General features: G+C 43.3%; 1 protein-coding gene across 1 annotated transcript in view; it reads right to left on the minus strand.

Moving 5' to 3' along the window:
- ccdc18 (coiled-coil domain containing 18) overlaps positions 1-7,384 on the minus strand; it is a 29,497-nt gene extending 22,113 nt beyond the window's left edge. The window contains exons 1-9 of the mRNA XM_083782733.1: positions 6,961-7,384; positions 4,798-4,978; positions 4,063-4,254; positions 3,517-3,626; positions 3,207-3,335; positions 1,809-1,905; positions 1,585-1,706; positions 750-1,044; positions 62-149 (exon numbers count right to left, since the gene is read on the minus strand). Coding sequence (XP_083638859.1) covers positions 62-149; positions 750-1,044; positions 1,585-1,706; positions 1,809-1,905; positions 3,207-3,335; positions 3,517-3,626; positions 4,063-4,254; positions 4,798-4,978; positions 6,961-7,061 — 1,315 coding nt within the window. The 5' untranslated portion in view covers positions 7,062-7,384. The remainder of the gene's footprint in view (positions 1-61; positions 150-749; positions 1,045-1,584; positions 1,707-1,808; positions 1,906-3,206; positions 3,336-3,516; positions 3,627-4,062; positions 4,255-4,797; positions 4,979-6,960) is intronic.
- Between the last annotated feature and the right edge of the window lie 5,626 nt (positions 7,385-13,010).

Here is a 13,010-nt window from a genome sequence, read left to right on the forward strand (position 1 = left end):
TGCAAAACACACTTGCGAATGAAAGTTAACTATATTTGGTCTGGCAACTGTGTTACAGTACCTGGCTTAGACATGGCTAGATGTGTAGTTCTGTAACAGTCCACTGGAGGCATGAGGCAGGGTCTGGCACATAATGGCCCATCGGGACCCTGCAATACAAAAACGACTAAATCATGATCCGTGTGTGCTTAGTACGACGGCATGAATTGAAACGTGTTTAGTGCTACAATTGAAGGTATGCGTGCATACGTGAGTGTTCACAACAAACCATGTACAACCCAGATTCGGCACAAACAAGGGACTAAATTATTTTCGCTCCTATGCCACCAAAATGTGGAACGCCCTACCAACAGTAATTAAGACATGTAAATCCCTTGACACCTTCAAAACCGCTCTCAAAGGGCACCTACGGACGGCTGCAATTCGAAACTGGCCCCTGTAAAATCCCCCCCCACCCCCCCCCCCCCTTTCCCCTCACTGTATATGTTTCTTTTCCCTTTTTGCTTCCTTTATGATGAATTCCTGTTCTGTTCTTTAACTATATAGAAGTGTCTATTTGTACGTCTCTAAATGTTTCGATGAATTGAGCAAGGTGGACCCTGTTGTAAACAAGTGTAATGCTTAATTGGGTCGTCCACTCACAGTTAACAGTCTTTGTATTGAGTTTGTGCTTGAAATGTACTGTAATTCTGCAAACTGTTAATAAATATTTCAATCAATCAATCAAACATCTCCCCATGCTCCCCCACCTCCTTCAGATGCAGCAGGGCCAAAATGGCTTCCAGGCTGGCCAGCTCCGCCTGGCTCTGCTGGGACTCTCCGTGGCTCTGTGCCACCCTCTGTTCCTGGGTCTGGCTCAGAGCCCGCAGCTCCTCCAGCTCTTTACGCAGAGGCGCCGCTAGCTCCCTGCCGTCCACAGCCCGCTCCTCAAGCTCCCTCTCCATGCGGGAGGCCCGTCGCCTGGCCTCCTCCAGGCCGGCCTCGAGGTCGCTTCTCTCCGCAGTCAAAGAAGTCTTGGCCCGTCTTACATCCTCGTTCAGCTGGCTAATAAAAATTGGGGCGACAAGAGACTATACATTTACATATGAGAGTGACCCAATAGGGTAGGTACCCTCACAAAAAACATGCAGTAATCCTGGTCTCTAAACTGCCTTCCCCTGGCCAGCCGGGGCGCCTGATGGAGGGGAAAGGAACTGGTTGGAATAACGTGTTCCTTCCACGCACTACGTCCAACCAGGGAAACTCCCCCCCTGTCAGGTGTAAAGGAGCAACTTGGACACTCAGGCATGAAGGAAGCATGAGTTCAAGTCCGTTGCTCTCCCCATGTCCCCCATATATGGGGACTAGGTTGGCGGAGGGTGTGTAGAGCCCAGGATCACAGTAGATAATTGACACAGGGGTGAAAAATGGGTTACAAAATCATGGGATAAAAAAAAAGAGTGACCCAATCGAAGCAAGTTTATTTGAAAAGACATAATGTGTGATCATGAAATGAAATCTATATTTTGTCCACACATAGTATTAGCAGATTTAATCTCCTATTGAGGAATGGGGGTGCGGGTCAGTCAGCAGAACATGGAATACCTAATGACTTGGCTCTGTTCCGCCTGCTGCCTCTCCAACGCAGCACACTTGCTCTCCAACTGCTCTCTCTCTCTGTCACACTCGATCAGACTCTCTTTTAGCCTGCCCTCGCTCTCCGCCACCTGCAACATATAATTGTCAGAGCAACATTATCTCCACCACTGCTGATGCACTCGCATTCAGAAAAACTGAAGAGAAGCATGCCGACAGGTGAATGAGCGTACCTTCTTTAGCTTAACAGATACAGTGGCCTTGTATTCTTTGTAGGCTTCTTTGAGTTTCTCTGCATTTTCAAGGGCTTGGTTCCTTTGCTGCTCAGCCCTGTGAGAAATGAGTTGGTGCAGCCATTATGACGTTATTGGCTATAATTCACATGGCGGACATTTTGTTCCAACGACATAATCTCTGAATATGACGAAAGAGCAAAATAGCCAACCTTACAGACATTGTCAACCAGTCAGTGTTACACCAGGGTAGAAGTTTCTCATTGGAAGAAATTAGACCACCGTCACATAATTGCTTGCTCAGTGTAGGATCTGTCGATTCTACATGTAAAGTGTCTTGAAGTTGAGACAACTTGTTGTGATTTGATACTAATAAAAAAAACAATTGAGATTAACATTATATACTGTAGGAACATATCTACCAATGCAGATTGGTTAAAATAACATTTTAATCTTTAAAGTAAGTTTGTAGTTTAAGGTCAGATTCTCACCTAATACTTCGGTAGACTTTGGGAAATTGGGATTCTTGCATATTTAATTGGCTGCGGTTTGCCTTCACACTGTCATTCGCAGCAATTGGAAACGCAGCAGGGGGGACCTTTATCAATGTGTTCCATTCATAAACTATAGCCTACACAGTGAAATCTATGGTGATAAAATTACACTCATAACGTGCATGTGTCGTGCCGTCTGGGACCCCCCCCTCTCTCTCTCTCTCTACGCACGCAGCCGCCACACACTGTTCTTTTGGGCATGCAGCACAGCGCTGTATGAGCACACTGATATAACTCCCCAGTCCCACACAGTGACAGCACTCCATGTTTACGGCACGCACAGACAGACAGACAGAATATTATGTAGGCTATAATACACTGCAGTGTTTTTATGTGTTTTCTTAAGCAATTGATTAATGTACACGTCCTCATTTCGATCAGGGCTTCAGTCTCCTTATTCGACCACGTCTATCCACAGTAACGGGACATCTTTGCACTGCGTAAAATATGCCTTCTCCGTCTCCAACTGTGTTCAGCTCCTCACCCGCCACATTATGTTTGCTTCATTTCCTTTATTTACTGCGGATTGCATTCACACCTGCACCGAATCGTAGTCAAGTGCGATTCGAAGCGAAGCGAAACCCACGTTTTTGGGCGGAGTAAAATGCGGTTATTTGCTGCGCATTAGGATTCGAATGAGCCTTCACACCTGCCAAACGAAGCGCACTTTCTGACAATGCGCAGCAGGATTCGTTTTAATCGCAGCAAAGCTCTCTGGTATGAATGTGACCTTAAAGTAACAGACGGACAGAAATCGGAGCATGTTCAGTTCAGCTAAATACCCCATTAACAGAACCTTGGTAAGTATGATTACAGCAACCAATTTGGAGGATGCACATCTAACCGTTTCCCCACTGCTGTCCTTTTGTCCAGCTCGTCTTTGAGAGCACTCAGCTCCTCGGTCAGTCTGGTCGCCACAGTGTCGCTCTGGGCTGCTGCCTCCTGGCCCTGCTCTGCGCTCAGCTCTGCTGCCCTGGGACAACCACAGAACACACACACCACAATCACAGTCTTTCATCTAGAATAAAGATATATTAAGTCCACTAACCGGAAACGCTGTAGCTTCCGGGAAAGAGACACGTGTTTTAGAAGATTTACAACGGTACTTGTCAGCTAAGAATATGAACAACAGCAAGTGTGGTTTGCGAGGTTACCTAAGTTGTCTGGCCAGAGACTCCAGCTCGGCCTCCAGGTTAAGGATCTGTTCACTCATGACGGCCACATTATTGCTTCTGACGCCTATGCTGGAGCCCAGGACATGGAGCTGGACACACACAGAGTTTTGTTTTATTTTTGATAAAAAAACACCGTTTTTGTCACGTGTGTGTGTGTGTGTGTGTGTGTGTGTGTGTGACTGTGTGTCATAATGCAGTGGTTCCCAAACTGTCAAGGAATTTGACACTAATTAGCCCACAGACCCCCATTTGAAGAGATAATGCCAGGGACCCCCATAAGAGAAGATTTCTATGACTGACATGTCTATCTCTGAGAATTCAATGTTAATTTAACTCTGAGAGTGTACAAATGGAACCAAATGGACCCGTTAGGCTCCATTTGTACACTCTCAGAGTTACAGACCCATAAGGGTCCATTTGGTTCCAAACTATCATTTAGCTGGAAGACCCCCTGGAACTCCCTCCCTCAAGGACCCCTGGGAGTTACCGGACCCCACTTTGGGAAGAACCACTGACACAATGTACCTGGCTCTTGGATGAGGCCAGTCGGTACTGCATGGCCTCTGGGTCACCGATAAGCTGTTTATTCTGCATGGTCAGACAGGCGTTCTCCTGACGCAGGCAACCCGCTTTGTTTCTGACGGGGGCTGAATCCATCTCCAAAGACCCGGCCTTGCGTGATGCAGAATGGCGGACGGATGGACGGCTAGAGGGGACCTGCAGGAAAAGAGACGGAAAGAAAAAGGTAAAGATGAAATAAATGAAGATGTGTGACTGTAAACAGGGATGTCATTATGTGACCCGAAAAGAGACAAACATTCTGTGATGCAAATACCCCTGCATCCTTAAGACTCACTAAATTGAGAAAGGACGCAATCATGTCACCCTCCGGGGGGTCCTGGGAGGCTGAGACAATACTGTACTCTGTACTGTACTCATAAAATGTCACCTGGGACACATCTAAAAGACCACCCGTGGGTCCCATTACATTTATAACCTATTTACATCACTGAACATTTACTAGTAAAGTGTCCCAGTTGACAAAGACAATAGCTTTTTGTAAATAGTATAGGATTGTTGTGATATTAAGTATTGGCAAGAGCTTCAATCCACGTTCACCACTGAATATAATTATCCATAGCAATAATCGTCATCAGGTTCCCCAGCTAAGTAGGTGGCCATGAACAGGGAAGCGGACCTGTTACGAGTATGACCCACCCACCTACTGTATACTTTGTATACTACTGTCTATGATCTCACCATAGACTTGGAGGGACTGAGACTGACAGCAGCTGACAGCAGCCTCTCGGACTTCTCCACACTGTAGCTGCCAGAATGGGACAAAGGGCCATCAGGTTTCTGCAGGTCCTCTAAAGTGAGACGGCCGGGCAACCCAATGGGTGTACTCTGGCAGGGAGGCTGCTCATGCCCTCTTGATTGACTGCATAAGAGGTCAAGATAAATTAGATATGGAGATAGATGGAAGTGACCGACATGACACCATAACAAGTTTACAAACAACAGTTTACTGTACAACACCATTGTTTAAATGTGAGACAAGTGTATGTAATTTATTGAGTGCACAGTGCACATTGATAGGTATCCGGAGAACTCGCCAGTTTACCAACTTGCCGCGATTTCGTGCATTTTAGTTTTACTTCACCTTCATTTAAATGACATTGAATTGAGAGAGAGAGGATAGTTGTTTAGATTTAACACTAGAGATAGTAGGAATGCTAAAAGTTTAAACACCAAAGTACCGAAACAATGTAATTAATTAGTAAACATATCCTGAAATGGTACTTATCATTTCAGGATAACCTGTTTATCATTATCTAGCTGACCATTTAATTGCACAAAATAATTTGATCACTTTGGAAATGATTAATGAACTATAACATCTGTGAGTTTGACATAGTTTGACACTACACTGCTGAAGACAGCATGTTAGCATAACGAATTTTCACCGCGGTGACTTGGTAAACTGGCGAGTTCTCCGGTATCCCATTGATACTCCAAGCTTACATAATGGGACATTGTGTAGAGTAAGTAGTATTCACAACTCTTGTCAAATAGGCATACTCTCGCCCAAACCACTAAAGCTGTACAATCACAGCAAACTACCGGGTAAGTGCATCTGAAACATAGAAGCCATGTTCTGGCTTCTGGGAATAAGTGTACAATTATTTATTGTGTACAGCATTATGAATACAGAGCATAGAGATAATTAAAGGATACTTTAAATGTACTTGCAAATTATACCCTTCTTGACATTTGTCCATTTGAAGCTGCCTCGTTCAAGTGTAACAAGTGCATATAGTACATAACTGCAGTACCGTATTTTAGTTACTATAGTGAAGTGTACCACTATCTGCTGGGTTCTTCATTTCAATTACAATATTAACACATTTGTCCATTTGGAAGCTCAAAGAGATTCAAGTAGATATGTACACCATTGTATAATGCTTTACTTAATCCCAAATACCAAATGTGAATTTAGACATAATATGTATTTACTTGGGCAAGTACAGTAGAGTATAATTTGTTGTTACATTTTATAACTCAATCTAATGTACACTGTACCCAATGAGCTATAACCACAATGTTATTGTAAATAAATGCAGTGCCAGTGTTACCAACTATTTGATTTTAGGCTTTCTCTTCAAGGGGGCTATCTATAGCTCATAGCGGTCTAGCCCCTTTCGGGACCCTACGTAAAACTTTTTTGATATTTTGTTTAGTTTTACGTTGGGTCCCTGCTCGCTAGTGTATTTTCGTATGGAAATTCCTAAATGCGGATGTGGAGATTCTCTCTAAAATAGGACCCGCGGCATGTGACGCCATTATTTTCCTTGAGTTATTCTGAATTCGGTAACTTTAAGTAGCTATACATCCCGGTGCGAATATCTCCTGTGGCGCGGAAGCCGTTAAGTATTTTTAATCTTTGTTTGACCGATTTGGTCGCTTTATTTCTTCTTGTTTGTTTACCGTTTATTGTACCGCCTCCCGGTGTGCGGTTGGCTTGTGAGGCTACGTCCCTGCCTCTGATCTGCTGTGTCATAGCTATAGCGCCACTAGCTAGCCAGATAGGCGGTACAATGAGGTGTCAATAAACAAGAAGAATCCAAGCTTCCAAATCGGGCAAACATATATTAAAAATACTTAACGGCTTCCGCGCCACAGGAGATATTCGCACCGGGATGTATAGCTACTTAAAGTTACCGAATTCAGAATAACTCAAGGAAAATAATGGCGTCACATGCCGCGGGGAGGCGTTTTAACATGTAAACATGAGCCAGTAAATGTTTTAATCAGGTGGCATGGACGACGTGGAACAGGACCCAATGCACTGGGTCGAACAAATGTCAGAAACTTCAGTAGCATTTGGGTTCTGCTTGGAGGGCTAATAGCGGTCACTCTCACCTCAGTTGTTCTCCCACACTTTGCAGACTGAGCTCGGTGAATCGAAGACGGTTCCTTAAAGTGGCCACATTTTCGTTAAGATTCTCCTCGTTTTCAAACATTAGTAGAAGACAACTCCTAACAGCGTCGCATACTGTAGGTTACTTTGCTACGGTGAGCAACTTAACAAAGCTAACGTTAGTAAACGTGTGGGTGCAGGCAGAAATGATAACAAACGGAATACATTCCCAAGACAATGACGGTCAGTGACGGACGGTCAAAATTGAAGAGACAACTTACTAGCTAATAAAATAGCCAACTTGGCAACTGTAAACAAAGCATTGTGTATCAGATATGAACAGGTTGGTATGTTTGGATGGCACCAAAGGTAAACGTAACAGGCATGCTTAAAACAATTTAATTAGTTGCCAAGTTCCTGGTGTCATAAAACACATTAAACCGACTGCATCTTCATAAATCTATTCATTTTATCCACGCCAGCCTGCCAAAGTTGTATCTTCATTCATATTCCTCCGGGGATACAGTCTACACATCAACAACGTGCTTTCTGATTGGTCAATAGATCACGTCTGTAAAGTGATTGGTGCAGAGGTTTATGATCATGTTTGTGATGCCCAGGGGCCGGGAATAGTGGCGCGTTCTGGTCAGAGCCATCTAATAGAAGAGTTACGACATTGAGGGGGCAGAAACCGAGCGCTCGAGCACTGTTCATGCAGCCTGGAGAGGGACAAGGCGACAAGCTGGAGTTTGAAATACATTATTTTCAACGAGGGCGGCGCAAATAAGAGCAATTTTAGGCATGTGTGCAACATGCCAACTGTTTTAAAGTATTGTACAGTAACAACTAAAGTCTCTGTAATGTATACTAATGTTTATGTTGTTCGATTTACTACAAAACAATCAAAAATAAAGGTTGAGTCCAATGAATTTCTGCCTACTTCCGGTCCAGGACTTATTTGTTGTCCCCATTCTCAATATAAGTCTATGGGCGCGTTCGGAAATAGCGCACTGAGCCCACTGTGCAATGCAAACTAATAGGCGAGTGTGCTCCGGTGTGGTATTTCCGAACGCGCCCTTTGTAGGAGAGCCGCCATTGGACTGGCCCCATTGAAGTGAACGGAGTCTGCGTGGCTCTGCGGACAACCTATACAAATCAAGGCAGTGTTCTTTTGGCAGATATTATCCCGATATACAACTTCCGGTGTACGATCTCTTCAAACTAAGAGTATCCCTAGAGTAAACTGAATCCATTGAAAAACTATTCATCTGAGCTTTTTAACCTTTTATCTCTGTTATTACCACTGTTCTGCCCATTTTAATGCCTTTTTATACCTGTTTCTAGCAGCCTGACCAGTTTGTTTTGTTTTTTTCTCAGAGCAAATGAGTGGCTGATACTATTGTCACAATGTTTACAGTGGAAAAGTCTTTCTCCAGTGTAGATGTGCTGTGTGTTTTCAGGTCACCTGACCGTCTGAAACTCTTGTCAGTGTGTTGCACACATGGTCATACAAGTCTCATTATGGCATCCATTTTATTGTATTTTTGAGGGGCACTAGCCCGAGCTCCTATATACAGTATCGTGGCCTTTCTTACTCAACAAGGCCACTGTTTGTCGGGGTGGTGTTGCAGTCTATTGTTGCTGTATAACTCGCGTCGCCTCTCCTCTTGTAGATTCAAATACTCACGGAGATCGGATTGTTTTGTCAGAACAGAATCATATTTATTTCTCCGTCACATCGTCGCGGTCAACAAACGGTGAGCTTCCCCGTCTGTCACATTCTCTCCCAGCAGGGAGTCACCTATCTGTCATCAGGTGCCTATAGCACCTACAAATCCTTTCTCAAAAGGGGAGGGGAAACCTCCATTCAGCATGTCAAATCCATAGCATAATTATAATAATTAAATAACCACAAAATAAATACATATCATAAAGCAGGCAATAATAATCAGAATAAATGCAAATCATCATAAATAGAAAATGGCTCTAACATACAGCTTTAATGTTTGTTTTTCAACGATGCTTGTTTAAGAAAACGTAGACAATAAAGATACATTTAATATTTGTGTTGAGGACTAAAACAAACATTAGCACCCATTACTTAAACTATGTTGTAATTGATATTGTAAGATGACAAGAGCGCCCCTCACTTCACACGGGTGTGATTTTTTAGTTTTTATAATTTTTACAAATTTTGTATTGATTTAAGATTGAATATCAGCATTTTAAAAGAATGCATGGAAGTTTAAAATAATCTTTATTGTTGGTTTCCCTATAAAGTTTATTTCAACAAGAGGATAGTGTGACACACAAGTATGGATTAACATGAATACCAAGACCTACAGTACTACTATACCAAGAATTGTACAAGGAGAGGACACTGGAGCAGCATGGACATTTTAAGTCTTTTATTAGGTGCTAGTATAGATAACGACTATTAATTGTCACAACTTGTGTCGTAGCTTGTTCCTGTGATGCACCGGACCAGCCATTCTAGGCTTGACGCGTGTGGACTCCATTTGTACCAAGAATTGTACATTTAAAAAAGGTATTTAACCTTAACACTAAAACACTTCTGCGCTCATTTTCATGTCTACTCCTGCTTGCACTCCTTTTTATTGCAATACATTCATTGTTCATTGTGAGTTTGCATTTTCTCCCCGTGTCCCCTAGGGTAGATACCCTCACAAAAAACATGCAGTCTGGTCTCTAAACTACCTCCCCCTGGCCAGCAGTCTGGTCTCTAAACTACCTCCCCCTGGCCAGCCAGGGCGCCTGATGGAGGGGAAAGGAACACATTTTAACGATTTTTCCAAAATAGCAGACCTACAAGTTCATAGCGCGCCACTCGGTGGCAGAGTTTCCTGTCCTCCGTGTCATCAGTGCCCATACCCGGGGTTGGCGAAAGGGCCTTTCTGTGTGGAGTTTGCATGTTCTCCTGTACCCTCACAAAAAACATGCAGTAGGCCAGGGGTATTCAACTGGCGGACCGCCAGTTGAATAAATAACATTATAAATAACATCAGATGGTACATTTCTCATGTGAAATTGCTGCAAAGGCCCCCAAAATGTCCCCCAAGGGCCCCCAAAATTCTGGCGCGCGCTATGCGCGCGCAGTGTGATTTGGATTTGGAGTTCCACTCCGGGCCTGCACTCTGCACCCCATTATTGGTTGGTTGGAAGGGGATCTGATTTGTATAAGCTTGGCTTGACCATACTAAACGGGCATAGAGCCCCGCTCTCCGATGGACGCCGCGCATGGGACCGGACCTCGGTCTTATTCAAAAAAATATTTGTGGACCTTCATCATTTCTAGTTGAGGACCCCTGCAGTAGGCTAATCCTGGTCTCTAAACTTCCTCCCCCTGGCCAGCCGGGGCGCCTGATGGAGGGGAAAGGAAATGGTTGGAATAACGTGTTCCTTCCACACGCTACATCCAACCAGGGAAACTCCCCCCTTTCAGGTGCAAAGGAGTGACTTGGACACTGAAGCATGCATTCAAGTCGGTTGCTCAGGACACAGGGGTGAAAAATGCGTTAGAAAATTGAGGGATAAAAATGATCAATACCAGTATCATTCCACTTCAAAGCATTTAATTAATTCTAAACCTTTTCCAGGGCTGGAAAACGTTTATTATTATTATTATTTATTTTTTTAAACATCCAGGGGGCCTGTTTCACGAAACTTGGATTAGAGATTAAGCCGGGATTTAACACATATCCTGGCTTAATATATCCTGGATCAGCGATTAACCTGTTTCATGAAAACTGGTTAATCTTGCCAGATTAATTTAACCAGTTAACCTGGATATGTTGAGGCTTGATTCGGTTTCATGAAAGTGATGCTACATTAGTTACCATGGAAACTAATGCTTTGGATTTAGCCTGCTCCGGACCAGGCTAACAGCCAGGTTTAACCTAATCCTGATGTCTTTACTGTTCATTAAACGCCCAATGCATTCTCAATGGCAATAGCACAAACTTTGGCATGCTACTAGTCCTACATACTTACACCTAGAAACCCCATTCAAACCTATTTAGGTTCATTTTACAGTGGACATGTTTGCCTGAAAAGGAATCTTTGAAATGTTTCATAGTTTTAGAAATATAGTGCTTTCAAATTTCAGACATTTATAGGCAGATAGTGGCATGTCAAAAAATCACTTTCACCTAGAAACTCCATTCACACTTTGTAAAATTCAGTTTACTGTGGAGACAGATGCTGGAACCTTTTACTTTGAAATGTTTTGTAGTTTCTGAGTTATTTAACTTAAGCAGTCAAACTGATCACAAACCAATGATGTTTTCCAGATTTATTCAATTATTATGGGTTTATGTTGCCTTATTTGTATCGGTCTGCATTAAAGGACTAATGTAAGCACTATATAAAATCAAATAACCAAAATATATAGGCTGCACAACATCATGACAGCTTGTGAGCTTGTAGATCAGCTGCTTTTGGTGAATGTTCCCCAGAATAGGTTTGATGTCGTGCAAGTGCACGGTTAAGAAGAATTATTATATTATATTATATTTTTTTGTAAAAGTGAAAACCACTAAATATTACTCATTGTTTTACAACATATTACCATTGTAACGTTTCACCCACTATTGAACCCATGACTGTAAATGAGTCCGTTTGATGAGGGCTAGGTGCACAGAAAAAGGACATACCAAAAATCTCCATCGTTGCCAAAGGTTTATTTCAAAGGTTTCCAAAAATAATGTTCCAAAAAAATGCCTCATTAAAATAACAAAATTAAATGACAAGCTTAAATTCAAGCATCCAGTGTGGACATGACCAGTCCCAACACTGTCCTAGGGCAGAGCTTCCCGCATTGTGTCCCCTTCCTCCCCATGTCTCACCATGGACTGACTACATGAAGTCAAACCCAGGCCTCTGACTATTGGCCCATACCATCTGTCTAGAGACAGGTTTCCCCAAAGCATTCACTTACAAATCTAGTGAACAAGCAACACAGAAAACATTTCCCAACATTTACAGTATATTTGTCGATATCAAAGTAATCAACAAACCAGGTCTTAAACAACCCGTCTCGTTGTAATCATACTAAATAGTATGTATTACCAGGCCCATGCACCCCTGCAACATGGTGCAACCCAATTGAATCCTCCACCTATAAAAGGAGCAGTGGATTCAGTAGTGACTCTTTTGTGAAACTTTGACCAGGAAATGAGGATGGTGTGAGTAGTGGGTGTTTGAGTTATCATTACTATGTTGTCAAACTGTTGGACTTTGAAAGGAATAAAAGTATGTTTGACCAACCAATTGTCTGTCCAAATGAAATTAAATGAATATATGCAGATAAAACAGTAGAAGTCAAGATCAACTGATTGCTAACTTAGCCGGCATAGTTAAACAGCAAACTGTTGGATAATGACTGCATACGGAGGGAAGGTTGAGTATGAAATGAGGTTATGATAAACAGAAAATGAAAAACAATTAAACATGTGTGGCTCAAGAGGAAAAGTGAGAAAGCAGTCTGTCTTTATCACACATCCCCCCCTTTAAGACCTGTCCCTCACATCTCTTTGCGGGACAGGAAGTCAGCCACCACATTATCCTTTCCAGCACGGTACTTCACAGTAAACTTGTACGGCTGCAAAGAAAGGTACCACCGTGCTATTCTGCCATTTGTGTCTCTCATCCTGTGGATCCATTGGAGGTGATGCTGAAGAGGCGTGGCCTGATGATGGAGACCCCGCCCCCTGGTCAGCCGAAACAGCAGGAGAATCAGCCATCCTGGAAGGCTGCAATTCCCTGCGGTCACCATGAGGCGCTGCGGTGACATCAGTTGATTGGGCTCTCAGCGACCTTTGCTCCAGTCGGTCCAGCTGGATTTCTTGCTGTAGCTGGCCGAACTGGTGCTGGAGGTTTCGTAGCTGGAGCTCCTGTGCCTGCTGCTCACCCTCCCTTCGTTCATCTCTGAGTTGTTGATTCTGGAGGTAGGCTTGGAAGGTTCCGCTCAGACTGTCCACCGTCTCTGGTAGTCGACCACCGGTGGCTCCTCCCTCCTCCTCCAGAATGTGTT

The sequence above is a fragment of the Protomyctophum parallelum genome (genome assembly GCF_964188405.1).
Source record: "Protomyctophum parallelum genome assembly, chromosome: 14".
NCBI lineage: Eukaryota > Metazoa > Chordata > Actinopteri > Myctophiformes > Myctophidae > Protomyctophum > Protomyctophum parallelum.